This window comes from Poecile atricapillus, chromosome 29, assembly GCF_030490865.1.
Source record: "Poecile atricapillus isolate bPoeAtr1 chromosome 29, bPoeAtr1.hap1, whole genome shotgun sequence".
NCBI lineage: Eukaryota > Metazoa > Chordata > Aves > Passeriformes > Paridae > Poecile > Poecile atricapillus.
The window spans coordinates 4,679,542-4,696,524 of record NC_081277.1 but is presented as its reverse complement, the minus strand read 5'-3'; the positions used below and the strand labels follow the sequence as shown (position 1 = coordinate 4,696,524).

Here is a 16,983-nt window from a genome sequence, read left to right as displayed (position 1 = left end):
CCTCAGTTCTTTCTGTAGCAGGGGCTTGGACCAAAATTTGTTCCAACAGAAAATAAACCCCTGCCTAATTCACAAAAAAATCTGTGTGAACACCAAACCCAAACCACCAGAATATGGGGTAAAAAATCTGAATTTGGGCTGTTTTCAGGTGGTTTGTTCTCTGTTGATGCCAAGGCAGCTCACAGCAGCTCTCACATTTATTCTGTGGCAGCTTGGAAAAACAGCGGTGCTGTATCAGCTCTCCCTGTCACTCGTTCCCCAGGATAAAATAAGGTAAAGTTTCTCTCTCCCATGCACAAACTATGGAAAGAAGGAAAATCAGAGTCACCTCGTGTTTGGGAACATTGCATGAGGTGTAAATGGGGATATTTTCACTATCTGATCACCAAAAAAAAAAAATATTTTACAATCTTTAAGGGTGTTGTTTTTAAATAATAAAAAAAGTATGACAAAATAAAGGGAAGTACTTCAATAAAACCTGCAGCTATAAAGTTGAAACTATTTCTGACAAGATTCAGTGAACCAAGCAGGACAGAAGCCTGCAGAGAAATGAACCCAGACTGAAATGCAACACAGACCATGGTAAACTCAGCAGCACGACTTCTACAAATCAAGTAAGGAACAGACGTGATCCCTGAAAGAAAACAAAACCCCCCCAGCAACAAAACTGGCTGGAAACTGCTCCCTACTTCAAATATCCCAGTGTGGGGTTTCCAACCTTGGAGAAATGAAGTGTGGTTTGTAAAGGTTATTTAATGGGGGGGAAAAAAAACCAAACCAACTTATTTAAAAGTTGGAATTGCTCAGTGAAACTTCAATGTTCTCTGAAACTTATTTACTTCCATCAGTTTTGGAGGAATCTGAACCTCCCACATTCCCACACACAACTGCCACTTCCTCAGCTCCTTGTCCCCAGCCTGTTTCTGGGTTAATTGCTTACAGAAATCTCATTTTTCAAACACCAGCCCTGAGGGGAGGGAATGTGAGAGGCTCTGCAGAGCGAGGGCTGGGCAAACTGGGCTGGGTCAGCACAAAATCCTCTTCCTTGTGCAGGGAGATTGCCACAGGCAGGAACTGCTGGGATAATTCCCAGTGAGAGAGGAGGATCTGGTCCCCAGAGCTGCCCCCCTGAGCACAGCCCCTCTCCCCTGCCAAACCCACCCCAGGGAAAGCTCCACACTCCCCGAGGGATCATCACACTCCACCAGGACAGTCCCACCCTCCTGCTCCACCCAACACTCCTTCCAACCCTCAACTCCTCAGCTACAAACCCAAGATTTGCTCATTTGAACCAAAGCTCTATAAATATATTATTTAAAAAAAAAAAAAAATTAAAATAAAATAATAAACCACAAATGCAAACATTTACCAAGAAAGGAAGAAAAGTTACAGTGAAATGAGGCCTTGTTATTGTCTTAAATCAGGCAAGGCAGGGATTCCCTGGAGGAGAATCTGTTCCCAGTCCTGTTGCAGCTCCTGTCTATGCATCCTCCAGGCTGCCCAGAACTCCCCTGTCCACCAGGTGTGCCTTGAGGGTGTTGAAGATGTGCAGCTGCTGGTCTGGCCTCAGGGTCAGGAACTGCTGGATCAGTTTGCTCGGGTTGGGGCCTCTGGAACACAAAAACATGGTCAGCAAGGGGGATCCCACAGGAATCACGGGCTGAGGTTCCTGTCCTGTGCTGTCCATTCCTTCCCAGCCCTCCCCTGGGAGCCCAGCTCTGTTTGGGATGTGGAAATGGACTCCAAAGGCACAGGAGGATGGACTGTGAGCACAGAAGAACACCCCAAACCAATTCCATCTGCATCTCATCAGCAGTGCTCCCCCAGCACATCCTCTATGCACCCACAGGCTTCTTTCCCCCTGGCTGCAGAATGTTTGTCAGTGCTGCAAAATCTCATTTCCAGTTTGGCTCTGGAAAGCTGTCCAGGATTCCTGCAGCAGCTTCAGCAGCACTGCAGTAACAGCCCGTGGGAAGCTGTGGATGCTAGCTTTGGAGCAGGCTGCAGGGAGCTGCAGAAACTGCAGGCCCCACAGCTTTCTCAAGTCCAGCCTGAGAAAGGAGCCTGGGAAGTTTTCAGGAGGAATCAAAACAATTCTTAGAGACAGAAAACAACTGCCAGGTGCTGCTTTCCTGTCTCTTGTTGTCTTTGCAAGAGAAAGTCAGAGGGTGTTGTTCACCACTGAGCAATGATGGTGATGTAGTGATTTACTAACCAATAAGAGTTTCCTCTCTGTACTTTCCAGGAACCAGTCTATAAAACAAAGCTGAAGGAATAAACTAAGGAATTCTCCTGTTCTGACTCCATCAGAGTCCCTGTTGTTCTTTTCACCATTCCCAACAGAACGACAGGAAGCCAGGGCTGCACTTCCAGCCCTGCTGAGGATCCCTCCCCTCCTGGAGCCCCAGCTTTGTCTGCCTGGTGTTTTCAGCTGTCAGATGATGTCAGAGGAGCCAGAGAGCAGCAGAGGCTCTGGTGCCAGGCTGTGCCTGCCCAGGGCAGCCCAGCAGGGCTCACACACCTGATGAAGCTGGCGATGTAGACGTTGACGAAGGTGGCCATCAGGTACTGGCAGTCGAAGCGATCCATGATCCCCCCGTGGCCCGGGATGGTGTTGGCAAAGTCCTGGCAGAGCAGAGGGGTGGCACTGAGCCCTTCCCAGCATCTGGGCTCCCTTTGGTGCCCCCACACCCACCCCCTGCCCCAGCTCTGCCCAGAAGGCAAAGTCAGAGCAAGGAAATAAATGTTTTGTTTGATGTCTCCCTGGTTCTGGAAGTTTCTCCTTTATGAAGGAGCGAGGCTCAACTCAGCTCTGCTCCTCAAAGGTCAGGGAAGGTAAATGTTTATCTGCTGCCACCCTGCCTTGCCCTGCAAGGCATCTGAACTGAGCACAGGCTGTTTATATGTGAAACCAGCCTGCAAAGACATCAAGGCAAACCTCAGATTGCAAAATTTCCTGGCTGGCTCTTCCTTCCTCTACCTGCACCACAGCAGGGTTTACAACATCACCCTTCCAATCTTGAGGTCTCTTCCCTTTCGGTCACAAAACCCAAAATGCTCCAGCATTTTATCTGTGACTGAACAAACCTCCCTTCCCCAGGAGCTGCTCTCAAGAGGCAGCATCCACTCTGTGCTCCCTCCCCAAAGCCTCCAAGACCTTCTCCATCCTCACCTTGATTTTGAAGGCCCTCTTGAAGCCGCTGGCAAAGAAGCCCCCGAAGGGCCCGATGAGGGAGGCGAAGGTGGAGAGGGCGATGCTGTGGATTTGGAAGGGGTACATCCGCACGGTTTTCTGCAGGACAAACAGCACAGGGGGATTTTCAGTGCCTGCCCCTCCGTCTCTGCCCCCTGGGCTCACATCCCACCACACCTGGGGTAATTCCTTTGGGCTCCCAATCAACACCAGGCACGGCTGTGTGGATGCTAGCTTTGGAGCAGGCTGCAGGGAGCTGCAGAAACTGCAGGCCCCAAAGCTTTCTCAAGTCCAGCCTGAGAAAGGAGCCTGGGAAGTTTTCAGGAGGAATCAAAACAATTCTTAGAGACAGAAAACAACTTCCAGGTGCTGCTTTCCTGTCTCTTGTTGTCTTTGCAAGAGAAAGCCAGAGGTTGTTGTTCACCACTGAGCAATGATGGTGATGTAGTGATTTACTAACCAACAAGAGTTCTTTCTGTACTTTCCGTACAGTCTATAAAACAAAGCTGAAGCAATAAACTAAGGAATTCTCCTGTTCTGACTCCATCAGAGTCTGTGTCATCTCTTTCTGGCTGTTCCTTAACAGAGTGACACCACTGCACTCCCGTTTTTTGGGATGCACCTCTCAGGGCACAGCCCTGCTCTTTGTGAGTGATCCTGCCCCACTCAGAGCGAGGCAGGGGTCAGGGAGGCTCGTACCCAGCCCAGCAGGGACTGCAGCAGCACGGGGATGTTGTACTCCTGCAGCTGGAACAGCTCTGAGGGCTCGCAGTCCACGGTGAAGCTGTTGGTGTCGTTGTTGAACTCCACGGGGCAGGTGAAGCAGCGGTAGCCGGACATCACGTAGGACAGCTGCAGGGAAGAAAACAGGATTGGTGTTTTCCTCAGGGATTTCTCCAGGGGAAAGGCCGTGCAAGGAGATGAGGGAAGCACAGCTTCATTGAGGAGATGACTCCCCTGAGCAGCAGGAGGTGGCTGAAGGGAGAGGAGGAGCGAGGCTGCTCCACCCTGAGGTGGAGGGACAACACCAGAGCCACAGAGAGGGTGACAGAAACAGGGCAAAACGCTCCAGGAGTGTGGAATTTCTCCTGAAACGAGGCATGGCACCATCCACCAGCAGCACAGGGACAATGGTTAATTCCTTAATTACTGCAGTGAGCTCATCACAGGGTCTAAGAGGGATTAAAAACTTCCTCCAGCACTCGGCTCCATCAGCAGTGCCTGCACACGGCCAGGGACTGCTCCACACCCTGGGCAGCAAGAAAAGGTGAAATATCTGACAGAGACTGAGGCCTGACTGCAGTTTTTAACCAGAACACTGGGGCTCTATGAAGGGAAAACTCCAGTGGAGGAAGCTCCATGGTGGCCACTTACCAGCAATCCAAACAGAACGGTGGAGAAAAATCCTCCAATGAAACCCTCCCAGGTCTTCTTTGGGGAGAGCTGCCAGAGAGCAAAGGGGACAATTACTGATAAATCTCTGCAGCCCTTCCCCACCTGTGAGGCCACACAAAGCGGTGCCACCAACCCACAGAGAGGAGCTGGGTCAGAAGCCAGCCCCAGCCCTGCCGGTATGAAACGGCTGGACTCGATCGTCTTCCCAGCCTCAACACTTCAATGATTTAATTCCACAGCCTCAAAGGCTGGGATGCACAGCAGGGTTAACCTGAGACTTGCTTCAGACCTGGAAGAGGCCTGGGGGAGACCCAAAATTCACGTTTTGTCCCCCAGAAATGTGCCAAACCTTGATGAGCGGCGTGCGGCCGAAGAAGAAGCCGAACATGTAGGCCATGATGTCATTGCAGATGACACAGGAGATGGGGACAATGAACCTGCAGGGGACAAGGGTCAGACACTGCAGGGCTCAGCTGCCACCACCCCAACAAAAAAAAAAGATAATTTGATCTTTTGCTGTTCTGGCCGTTTGCTTTTGTGAGAGAACATTTTTAACTCCAAACCAAGTTTTGAGATTAAAATAAAAGCTAGATATTAGGAATTTATTCCTACAGGGTGGTGAGGCCTGGCACACTCTGCCCAGGGAGGTTCTGCACTCCCCTGGATCCCTGGAAGTGCCCCAGGCCAGGTTGGGTGGGGTTTGGAGTTACCTGGGACAGTGGGAGGGGTCCCTAAAGCCCCTTCCACCCCAAACCAGCCTGGCATTACATCAAAGGGATTTCCCAGCTTTTTCCAGCTTTTTCCAGCTTTTTCCAGGCTGCAGAAGTCAAAGCAGCTCAGGGAGCAGAGCAAACTCACCAGATCATCCCCTCAAACAGGTTGTGGATGATGAGGTGGGACTGGGTGACAACGATCAGCAGCGTCACGTGGGTCCAGCCAAACTGTGAGAGAGGAGAGAGAGCTCCTTGTCCAGCCTGCCCAGAGGAACTGCCCAGCTCAGCTCCTCAGAGCTCCTCAGGGCTTCTCAGAGATCCTCAGAGCTCCTCAGAGAACCTCAGAGCTCATCAGAGCTCATCAGGGCTCCTCAGGGCTCCTCAGAGCTCCTCAGAGCTCCTCAGAGAACCTCAGAGATCCTCAGAGCTCATCAGGGCTCCTCAGAGCTCCTCAGAGATCCTCAGAGCTCCTCAGAGCACCTGACTCCTTCCCCAACCCCAAATTTAACCTCACCACAACATGAATTTTATCCTCTTTGGGCCTCAAATTTTATCCTCTTTGGACCCCAAATTTTAACCTCCCCAGGCCCCAAATTTTATCCTCTTTGGACCCCAAATTTTAAGCTCACCATGTAGAACTGAAGGCGGTAGTGTTTCTTCACCAGGCTCAAGACAAACATGCAGAAACCTGAGGAGAGACAGGAGGAAAATCAGCCAGAAATGCTTCTGGGCAGCTGCACAGCTGCTGGGGATTTTACTGGAATAAAGGAGTGGGAAAAGCACAGCTTTGGAAGCAGCACTTGGGCAGGTGAACAACCTGGGCAGACGAGGAACAACCTGGGCAGGTGAGGAACAACCTGGGCAGGTGAGGAACAACCTGGGCAGAGGAGGAACAACCTGGGCAGATGAGGAACAACCTGGGCAGAGGAGGAACAACCTGGGCAGAGGAGGAACAACCTGGGCAGGTGATGAACAACCTGGGCAGGTGATGAACAACCTGGGCAGAGGAACAACCTGGGCAGAGGAACAACCTGGGCAGATGAGGAACAACCTGGCTGCCCCGTGAAGATGATGGAATTTTCTCTTCCAGAACCTCATGGAAAAGATTTACCACCTGCTACTACAAAAAGATTTGCCAACCTCCAGCCTCCCTGAGGAGCAGAGATGGATCCTGCACAAACCCAGCACTCCAAGCAGGAATTTTTCCCCTCCATGAATAAAGGTGATGCTCCCTGAGGAGCAGAGATGGATCCTGCATGGACACAGCACTCCAGGCAGGAATTTTTCCCCTCCATGAAGGAAGGAGGAGCTCACCTGTCAGGTAGAGGGCGAAGGAGATGAAGCGATGGTATTTGCTGAGGATCCTCAGGGGCTCCTCCCTCTGCACCAGGGTGAAGAAATAATCTGTCACCGTCTCACCGTAGAAGAAATAGTTCACACACAGCAGGAAGTACCTGGGGAGGGTGGGAACCTCGTCAGCAGAGCCCTGGAAGGCTCCTGGAGTGGCTGATCCCTGAGGTCTTGGCAATGCCAACAGGTTTTGGAAATGTCTCCTTGACTCCAAAGGGTGGCTGCAGCTCCCAGCCCCACGCTGGGATGGGTCACAGCACACAGAGTGCCTTTAGTCTGTCACCAACTGGCCTCTGCTTCCCAAAATCCCACCCCTTGTGATTCCCAAAATCCTCCACCCTGTGCCTCCCAAAACCACTCACCAAACCCCCCCTTTTTGGAGCCAAATTTTAGGGTTTCTGTGCCCCAAAAGCCCCAGTCCTGCCCTCTCCACAGCCCCTGGGTAGTGACAGGACAAGGGGAAAGCCCTTAAGCTGCAGGAGGGCAGGGTTAGGTGGGAAATTGGGGAGGAATTCCTCCTGGGAGGGTGAGGAGGAGCTGGGATGGAGTTCCCAGAGGAGCTGGGGCTGCTCCTGGACCTCTGGAAGTGCCCAAGGCTGGGCTGGACGGGGTTTGGAGCAGCCTGGGACAGCGGGAGGTGTCCCTGCCACGGCAGGGGTGGGATTTAAGGTCCCCTCTGTGGGATTCTGTCATTTTCCTTTACAAGTGCAGCCAGCACAGGTCACTGCCAGCCCAGGGCCTGTGGCTGCACCCCCTGAGTGGCCAGGGGAGGGTCAGGGGCAGCCAGGGGAGGGGGAGCAGCCCCTCACTCACCAGCTGAGCGTCCTGAACCAGGGCAGGTCGTAGGAGTGGTACACGTTGTAGCCGATGGTGATGATCTCGTGGAAACATTTGATCTGGACACACATCACCTGCACAGAGAGCACAGCCAGGCACCAATTCCTGCTGCTTAAACAGCTTCCCTCCAGGGGATGAAAACCAAGCACCTGCAGAGCTCAAGGGCTTTTAGCAGGTGCCATCAGCCCTGCAGGAGCCTCCCAGTCCTGGGTGGGAAGCTCAGGATGGCATTTTCCCCTCTCAGCCCCACATGAGGAGCTCAGGATGGCATTTCCCCCTCCCAGCCCCTTGTGAGGAGCTCAGGATGGCACTTTCCCCTCTCAGCCCCAGGCTGGAAGCTCAGGATGGCATTTTCCCCTCCCAGGTGAGGAAGCTCAGGATGGCATTTTCCCCTCCCAGCCCCACACGAGGAGCTCAGGATGGCATTTTCCCCTCTCAGCCCCACATGAGGAGCTCAGGATGGTGTTTCCTGTCCCAGGTGGGAAGCTCAGGATGGCATTTTCCCCTCCCAGCCCCACATGAGGAGCTCAGGATGGCATTTTCCCCTCTCAGCCCCACATGAGGAGCTCAGGATGGCATTTTCCCCTTCCCTTCCTCCTGCAGGAGGTTTCTAACAACCCCTTGTGTGAGTTCCAACTGCAGCCCAACACTGACCAGCAGATTCCTCCCAGGTTTCCCCCATGGAGAGAGGAATCCAGGATCTCCAGGATCTCCAGGACACGAGGCCCTGAGCTCCCCCAGCTGCAGGGAAGGTCAGGACCCCTCCCTGGAGCACTTACTATGGTCATCAACACCATGGGGCCCAGGTAGATGATGATGAAGAAGAAGGTGATCATTGCCAGTGTGAGGATGCCTCTCACCCACCAGTTCTTCCATCTGGGCCACAGAGAAGGAAAACATCAGAGAAAGGCAAGACAGAGCAAAGCAGCCACAGAGAATTTCTGCTGTCTGTGTGGCACAAGAAGGAAACTGAGCCCAGGAAACCCCAAATTTCCACTGGGTGCTGCAGAGACCTCGATGAGCTGATAAAGCTGCAGCAGCTGCACCTCAGCCTCGCTCAGGGCAGAGAGCTGAGCACCTCCCAGGCACTGAGATGGGACAGGGCAGCCTCTGCTCTGCTTCTGCTGCAGCTCTCCCACCCCTCAGACGAGCTGCAGGATAAATTCAAATCAAATGGGGACCATTCCCCCTCTCCACACTGTTCCCCATGAGGAGAGATGGCCCCTGGCATGTTGTACCCTCCCTGCTTTCCTGCTGGGAGCCTCTCCCACCCTGGCAGCACGCTCAGGACAGACACCTCCTCCTGTGCTATAAACACAAATTTCCTGCCAGGCACTTTGTGGAGAATATCCCTGTTTTGTTCCCAAATCCTGTCCTTAGCAGAACAGATCCTCAATTCCTGCAGGATTCAGCTACAGCCCAAACCTTTGCTGTCAAAGCCACCCATGAGCTCCGAGGCTCTGCCCCTTCCCTTCCCACCCAAACCCCTGACCCTGCTGCTTCCCATGGCCTCAGGGGCTGGGAGAGACTGGGAGAGACTGGGAGAGGCTGGGAGAGGCTGGGAGAGGCTGGGAGAGACTGGGAGAGACTGGGAGAGGCTGGGAGAGACTGGGAGAGACTGGGAGAGACTGGGAGGAGCTGCTCCATCAGCTTCCAGCAGCCCCAATGCCATGGGGAACCACAGGGAGGGTGCAGAGCCCTGGCAGGGCACAGGAGGATCCTCAGGGAGTGTCACCTGAGGTCAGGGAGTGTCACCTGAGGTCAGGGAGTGTCACCTGAGGTCAGGGAGTGTCACCTCGAGGACAGGGAGTGGCACTCGAGGTCAGGTTGGGGACAACCCTGCTTAGGTGGTTTTACCTCGAGGACAGGTTGGACAGGGCCCTGCTCAGGTGGTTTTACCTCGAGGACAGGTTGGACAGGGCCCTGCTCAGGTGGTTTTACCTCGAGGACAGGTTGGAGAGGGCCCTGGGAGGGCACAGGAGGATGCTCAGGTGGTTTTACCTCGAGGACAGGTTAGAGAGGGCCCTGGAAGGGCACAGGAGGATGCTCAGGTGGTTTTACCTCGAGGACAGGTTGGAGAGGGCCCTGTTCAGCACCTCTGGGGTGTCATCCGAGGTTGGCACTGTGGATGAACCCCCAAAGTCGCATTTGCTCTCGCTGTCTGACGCTGTCTCTCCATCCAGCTTGTTCTCAGACTCTGACTCCTGCAGGAGGACAAAGAGGCTTTGTTTGTTTGTTTGTAAGTGCTCCAGCACTGACCACCACTGCTGCTGCAGCAGACAGGGAGGAGAAGGAAATGGTTTGGGTGTTACACAGGGATAAACACATGAGAAACACCCCCAGGTGCTTCAGGTGGCACCCAGGAGGGGTCTGATGGCCCCAGGTACAGAAGAGGATCTGTTTCCCCTGCACTGTTACCTCAGGGTTGATTAATCAGCATCTCCAAGAGCAGCAAGTGCTCCAGGGCTTGTTAGCAGGAATCTTTACAAGGTCCCAATCCCCAGGCAGGTCTCAAGGAATGTAACACTGCCCAAATTAGCCGGCAAGAAAGGCCTCAAGGCTTCCAGACAGACTTCCTGAAGTGCTGACTGCTGGAGGACACCAAAAATAACCCCCAGCCCTTCCTCAGGCAGCTGAGGAGGAAGAGCCTGGCTTATCACCCTGGCCCAAGCATCCCCTGTGGCCACAGGAGAAACCCGAGGTGTTTTCCCTGCCCCAGCACTCAGCCCCAGCACAGTCCTGCAGGAATAAACCCTGGAGAGGCTCTGGAGGCTCTGCCCCAGGGCTGGGGAGGGGATTCCAGGCCAGTCCTGGCTCTTCCCAGAGGCACTCTGACCCTGAACAGAGGTCACAGCTCCACACTTGGCCCCGGTCTCAGCCTCATCCTGCTCCTGGCAGCAAGGAAAAGGAAAAGGAAGGAAAAGGTCACTCCCTGGGGAGCATCCAGGCAAGGCAGAGCCCTTGGCCTCTGCTGCTGCAGGAAAAGCTGAGCTGACAGACGCTGGGAGCTCTGTAAACAATGAGATCTCATCCCCTGGGGTGTCCAGGCAGCTCCAGAACAACCAAATCCCGCGGCTGGGGCTGTCTGCAGCTCAGCCCCTCATTTAAAGCAGGAAAAGGTAATTACTCCCCCAGCTGGAACCTGCAGGCCACGGTCTGAAATCAGACAAGGACAGCTAAAAATACCTGGGTGATGTCAGAGATTATTGCCAGGGATGAGCAGAGCTCCAGCCACACCAGTGTCACCTCCTGGGCACCTCCCTCCACGCTCCTCCTTCCCATCCATCCCCTGGCAAGGAAGAGTTTGGGTTTGCTTCCAACCCAGCAGCTCTCACACCTTTGGGGAGCTGGCACTGCAGTGCAACCCGGATTTGTTTCAGGTGTTCTTTAACTGAGCCAGAAAATCCCTTTGGAGCTCAGATTTTGGAGAGGTTTAGCTGGGAACACAAATCCTGGAGGCAGCTGCAAATGGCAACAGGAAAAGAGAGTGGGAATTTTAACATCTTCACTTCTGAAACAAGTGAGCAGCACTGAGAACGAGCTCTCAGCCCTCCTCAGATCCCCCTAAATTGGGAATGAGCTCTCAGCCCTCCTCAGATCCCCCTAAATTGGGAATGAGCTCTCAGCCCTCCTCAGATCCCCCTAAATTGGGAATGAGCTCTCATCCCTCCTCAGATCCCCCTAAATTGGGAACGAGCTCTCAGCCCTCCTCAGATCCCCATGGATCAGGGATGAGCTCTTCTCCCTCAGATTCCCATGGATTGGGATCAGGAATAAGCTCCTCTCTCTCCTCAGATCTCTGTGGATCAGGGATGAGCTCCTGACCCTCCTCAGATCCCCCTGGATCAGGAATGAGCTCTCTTCCCTCCTCAGATCTCTGTGGATCAGGGATGAGCTCTTCTCCCTCCCCAGCTCCCCATGGATCAGGAATGAGCTCTTCTCCCTCCCCAGCTCCCCATGGATCAGGAATGAGCTCTCTTCCCTCCTCAGATCTCTGTGGATCAGGGATGAGCTCTTCTCCCTCCTCAGATCCCCATGGATCAGGAATGAGCTCTTCTCCCTCCCCAGCTCCCCATGGATCAGGAATGAGCTCTCTTCCCTCCCCAGCTCCCCATGGATCAGGAATGAGCTCCTGACCCTCCTCAGATCCCCATGGATCAGGGATGAGCTCTTCTCCCTCCCCAGCTCCCCGTGAGCCCGCTGAGATTTCCCAGGATATTGTGCCAGGACTGGATAATTGGCACTATTTTTATCCCTTTCACGCAGATTGCCCCCAGCAGCCCAGAAATCCTCATTTCCAGCAGCTCGGTGGGTGCTGAAGAGCTGCTCCAGCCTGGGCACAGCTGTGCCACTGCCCTGGGACACCCCCACACCCCTCCTCTCCCACCACTCTGGGATTTTTCACTGGAAAAGCATTTTTATCCAACCCCTAGGTGAGCCCAGACCTCCTCCTTCCACTGATCACCTCACTACTGAAGGTTTATTACAGAATAACGGGGAAAAAGGAATAAAATCAAAGCAGGGATTTATCCCAATTCCTTGATTTCTCCACAAGCCACGATGAGGAGAAAGAGCAAAACCCCAAATCTCTGCCAGGGCTGTCTCTGCTGGGAAAATCTGCTCACCTTTTCTGTTCATGAAACCCACAGCTCTGAGCAAGGTTTGTGATATTTTATCACAGAGAATTGAACTCTTCTGAGCTTTATCTTTAAACAAGAAGGTGGAAATGGTTTTTTACACAAATATCCACGGCATGATCTCAGTTGCCATAGAAACCAGCCTGCTCTCTCCCTTTCCAAAAATCTTCTACCCAATCCAGATTTACAGTTAAATATTCAATGCTGGCAGATTAAATTAGCTCGAGAAATGCCATTATTTAGGTATTTTCCTTGGAGCTGGGCACTGTTTTGCTCAGCCCTCCTGCCAGATTTTAACAAAAAGCTGTGACAGAAAATGTTATAAATGCTGCAAAGGGAAATAGAGTTGCTTTTTTGGGTAACAGAGCTGAGAGCTGGAACAAAAGGGACCAAGTGCACCTCTGTCCTCAGCCCTGAGCACATCTGCAGGATCAAAGCAAATACAATTAATTTAATTAATACAAACCCAGCGCCCTCAGTAATGAAAACCTCAATGTTTTCCAGAATGGGCTTTAATTCCTAATTTACATCCAGGGAAACTGTTCCTCTCCCCTCTTTAACCTCCATGCTGAGCCCCCAAACCCTCCCCAGGGTAACATCACAGCCAAAATTCATCCCAGAATCCCAAATTAGGGGATATTCCCTCCTAGGGGTTTGCAGCTCTAGAGGGTGAAACAAGAGAAACCAGAAGGAAAAATCAAACTTCCAAGCTTGGTTTGTAGCAAGGTCCCAAAACAGCACCAGGGTCTTTTTAAAAGTGTTTTTTACCCTGGTATTATGCTGAGACATGACCTGCAGGACAATTAAATACAAATTAAAATTACAAATTTCTCGTGTCCCCCCACCAAGCTGGCACCTGGCTGCTTGATTTGCTGTCTGAAAAAACCCAAAAAAACCAGCTCAGGTTTCATTTCTGTTGATACAGGACTCCCTTCCCCATCCCAAAATAACCATATTCCAGCTGAAAACACGCAGGGAAATCAGGACATGCCTAAAAATGGAGAGTTCCAGCAGATAACAACGTGACAAAAAGCAGGAATGTTTGCACAGGGGCTGAAGGAGCGGAGAAAATTCATCCCCCGGTCACAGAGCCTGGTTTGGCTGAGCCTCGGGATGGGCTGGGAGCCAGGCTCAGCCTGCACAGATGGGATTCAGGGAATTCAGGATTCAGGGAATTCAGGATTCATGGAAATCGTTCAGGATTCATGGAACTCACTCAGGATTCATGGAAATCACTCAGGATTCATGGAACTCGGGATTCATGGAAATCACTCAGGATTCATGGAACTCACTCAGGATTCATGGAATTCAGGATTCATGGAACTCGGGATTCATGGAAATCACTCAGGATTCATGGAATTCAGGATTCAGGGAATTCAGGATTCAGGGAATTCAGGATTCATGGAAATCAGGATTCATGGAAATCAGGATTCATGGAAATCACTCAGGATTCATGGAAATCACTCAGGATTCATGGAACTCAGGATTCATGGAACTCACTCAGGATTCATGGAATTCAGGATTCATGGAATTCAGGATTCATGGAAATCGCACAGGATTCATGGAACTCACTCAGGATTCATGGAATTCAGGATTCATGGAACTCACACAGGATTCATGGAACTTACATGGGATTCATGGAAATCACTCAGGATTCATGGAACTCACTCAGGATTCATGGAATTCAGGATTCATGGAACTCACACAGGATTAATGGAATTCAGGATTCATGGAACTCACTCAGGATTCATGGAATTCAGGATTCATGGAACTCACACAGGATTCATGGAACTCACACAGGATTCATGGAACTCACTCAGGATTCATGGAACTCAGGATTCATGGAACTCAGGATTCATGGAAATCAGACAGGATTCATGGAATTTACATGGGATTCACGGAAATCACTCAGGATTCATGGAACTCAGGCTGGACAGGGCTGGGAGGGTGGGAAGTGTCCCTGGATCAATTTAAAGTCTCCCAACCCAAACCATTCCATGATTTTCCACTCTCAGCTATCAACAGACACCCCCAGGTCACAGCATCCCTTGGGCTCAGCCCATAACCCCAGGAAAAGGTCCCTGGTTTTTCACCCCAGAGATCAGAGGGAGCAGAACAAACACACATTGCCTCGTTCCCTTCGAGACAGAGACTTTGTGCTGCACAGGGGTTTTAACAAAAATCAGTTTTAAAGCATTCTGGTTTAACAGATCCCCTGAGGCAGCCCAGGGGACACAGCACAAAGTGAAAGCAGCCTCCCACTCTCCCCTGCCAAAACAGAAAAGTGGCAGCAAGCACCAAACCCCGGGATCTTGATGTTTACATCCCATTGTAAAGCATTTCTGCCAACACAGAGCCCTTTCCAGAAGCCTCCAGGGTTTCTGTCACATGAAAGATGCTGAATTATTCCCCTTGGCAAGGCTCCGAGTGTGACAAAGCAGGAATGGAGGGATGGCAACGTCCCCTCCCCGAGCAGCAGCTGCACAGAGCCCCAGCAACACCACACACGAGTTCTTGTGCTGCTCCCAAGCTTTTCCAGCACTAAAAACACAACTGCTGCATCTCAGGGCAGGGAACCAAACCCTGCCACCGAGCATGGCACCACAGCCAGCCTTTCACTGAGGATTTGTTACCAGGTAACCTCCCTGCAGCTGCAATTGGCAATTTTGGGAAATTCTCTGCTCCCATCGCTGCCTTCTATTACGAAACATCTCATTCAGCACCTCGGAGGAGCTGTTCCTCACTGCTGGGGAGCATTTCACTCCTTTTTTTTTCCCCTCCTGCAATTCATTCCGAGCTGTTTTACAAGAAGCAGCACAACATCAACGTTGCCTCTCTCTAGAAAGGACACTCCAGGTCAGCAGCTCGAAGGAAATATCAGAGGATTGCTTTCAGAAGGTTCACTGTACGTGAAAACCAGCGTGGAGATAACAGGATTGCCCTCTGACCTTCTTTAGGGCCACAGCACCAGGAGCTAAAGAGAATCCCAGCTTGGCCCAGGGAGTTTGTTTCTTCAGCCCTGCCAGTCTTCCAGCTCTGGAATAAAAAACCCCCTGAAGGTTTTCTGCTGCAGAGTGAATTCCAGCTGAGGTGAACGCACCTCAAGGTCTCACCCTCTGCACAAACACCACAAAACTGGAGCCATCTCACAGCTCCTTCCCTCGGTGTCAGAGCTCCAGGGTGAGAGGCACAGGGTATAGATCCACACCAGGGTGAGCCATTCCCACCACTGCTGGTCCCTTCTGTCCCACATCCCTTCCCCATCACACCAGCACCACGAACTCTCCTCAAACCTGCCCGCACAGCCTCTTACAGGTGTTTAACTGGCATTAAAACCGCATTAAAATCGCATTAAAATTGCATTAAAATCGCATTAAAATTGCATTTAAATTGCAGAAGAGTCCTGCCTGATGATTCTGTGCTGCTCTGAGCTGCACCCTTCGTGCACTAATGGAGAAAACATCAATATGATGCTGCCGAGGGCTGATGGAGCAGTCCCAAGGTAAGTGCATTAAACAGCATCGCAGCAAGAGCCGCTCTTCCCTCCAGCTCTTGCTCCCTGTGACCCTGCAAATGTTATTTACAAAGTTTTTCCCTGGCTGTTTATTCCTCTCGGTCCCTTTCTGTTTGGGGAGGAGCAGAGATGACAAGGGGTGACAAATATTCCAGCGGGGCTCAGGGCTGGAATACAAGAGAGGATAGAGGAAAACAGAGCCAGCTTTGCTTCCCACGGCTCTTCTGAGGGAAAAGGAAACTTTTTCCTTCGGAGAAAGGCGATGTCAACCCTCAGTGAAGTGGCCCAGAGCCCTGGCAGGGAGGGCATTCCCTGGCCATGGCTTGGGAGACTCCAAACCCTTCCCTGAAGGAACCTGAGGGGCTTTGGAAGCTCCTTCCCTCAGGATGGCTCAGGAGGAACCCTGAGGGAAGGTTTGGAACCCTCACGTCCCTCCCCAGGGATGATTTCGGAGAAACTCTTCCCCAAAGGCAGGTTTGGAACCCCAGCAATCCCTGAGGGGAACCGAGCTCTCCCTGCCCCGGGGAGGGTTCGTGACCCCACCGGAGCCATCCCACAAACCCGGCTGAGGCCCAGAGCTCCGGGGCCGCTGCTCGGAACAGCCACAGGGGTGGATCTGCTCCTCCAGAGCCCAATAAACCGAGCGAGGGCAAATTCCCCGAGCGAGGGCAAATTCCCCGAGCCCCGGGGCCCTCAGAGCGGCCTCCCAGCGGGTCGGGGGACCCCGCGGCTCACAGGCCCCGCGCCCCCCGGCGCTCCCCGGTTCCCCCCGTGCCCGAAGCCCCCTCAGGCCCCTCGGAGCCGCTCCGCACCTTGTCCTGGGGGTCCCGCGCCCCGCCGGGGCCGCGCCCGGGCCGCAGCCGCGCCTCGCTCATCCCGGAGCCGCCGCCGCCGCCGCCGCCTCCGCCAGGGGGCGCGCGGCACCGGCAGAGCCGCCGCTGACCAATGGGAGGCGCGGAAAGGGCGAGGGGCGGGGCGGGTGGCAAACATGGCCGCGCCCAGGTGTACCCGGATGGTGCGGGGCGCTGTGACGTGTGGCGCGAGGGAGCGCGCGGGAAGGTCCCCGGGCGCTGGGAGAAGCGGGAGGCGTTTGTCTTAAGGGACAAACGGGTTTGTGTTGCTGCCGCTTTTCGCTCGGGACGCGCTGCCTGAGGAGAGGCGGTCCTTCGGGCCGCCCGTACGGACAGGCACCGGATCGGGCCCCGCCGCCATCGCTGCGCAGCGAGGCGGGACGCGGCTCTTTGTAACACGCGCGGGGATTGGTTCCCGCCGCGCGAAGGGGCGGGACTAAGGGGAGGAGCGGCGCTGGGATTGGTCAGAGAGCAGCGAGGACCCGTATGTGAG

At 53.2% G+C, this 16,983-nt stretch overlaps 1 protein-coding gene across 3 annotated transcripts; it reads right to left on the bottom strand.

Moving 5' to 3' along the window:
* Positions 1-1,285: 1,285 nt before the first annotated feature.
* Positions 1,286-16,593, bottom strand: CDS2 (CDP-diacylglycerol synthase 2). 3 transcript variants are annotated; one of them, XM_058859197.1, is made up of 13 exons: positions 16,452-16,593; positions 9,550-9,692; positions 8,268-8,364; positions 7,465-7,562; positions 6,616-6,755; positions 5,931-5,989; positions 5,447-5,529; positions 4,938-5,025; positions 4,568-4,636; positions 3,893-4,045; positions 3,173-3,292; positions 2,522-2,625; positions 1,286-1,610 (listed from the first exon to the last, which is right to left on the bottom strand). In XM_058859197.1, the coding sequence occupies exons 1-13, from the start codon at positions 16,512-16,514 to the stop codon at positions 1,481-1,483; spliced, it is 1,347 nt and encodes a 448-aa protein (XP_058715180.1). In that variant the 5' UTR covers positions 16,515-16,593; the 3' UTR covers positions 1,286-1,480. The 3 variants fall into 3 exon arrangements, with proteins under 3 accessions (XP_058715180.1, XP_058715182.1, XP_058715181.1); XM_058859199.1 differs by lacking the exons at positions 9,550-9,692; positions 16,452-16,593 and adding an exon at positions 9,430-9,498; XM_058859198.1 differs by lacking the exons at positions 9,550-9,692; positions 16,452-16,593 and adding an exon at positions 9,346-9,371.
* Between the last annotated feature and the right edge of the window lie 390 nt (positions 16,594-16,983).

Bases quoted from the DNA above. Each gene is read 5' to 3' on its own strand.
- CDS2 (XM_058859197.1), bottom strand. From the start codon at position 16,514: ATGAGCGAGGCGCGGCTGCGGCCCGGGCGCGGCCCCGGCGGGGCGCGG. The intron at 7,563-8,267 runs GTAAGTGCTCCA...CTCTCTGTGCAG, and splicing joins CCATGGTGTTGATGACCATA to GTGATGTGTGTCCAGATCAA. The intron at 6,756-7,464 runs GTGAGTGAGGGG...CACCCTCCCCAG, and splicing joins TGGTTCAGGACGCTCAGCTG to GTACTTCCTGCTGTGTGTGA.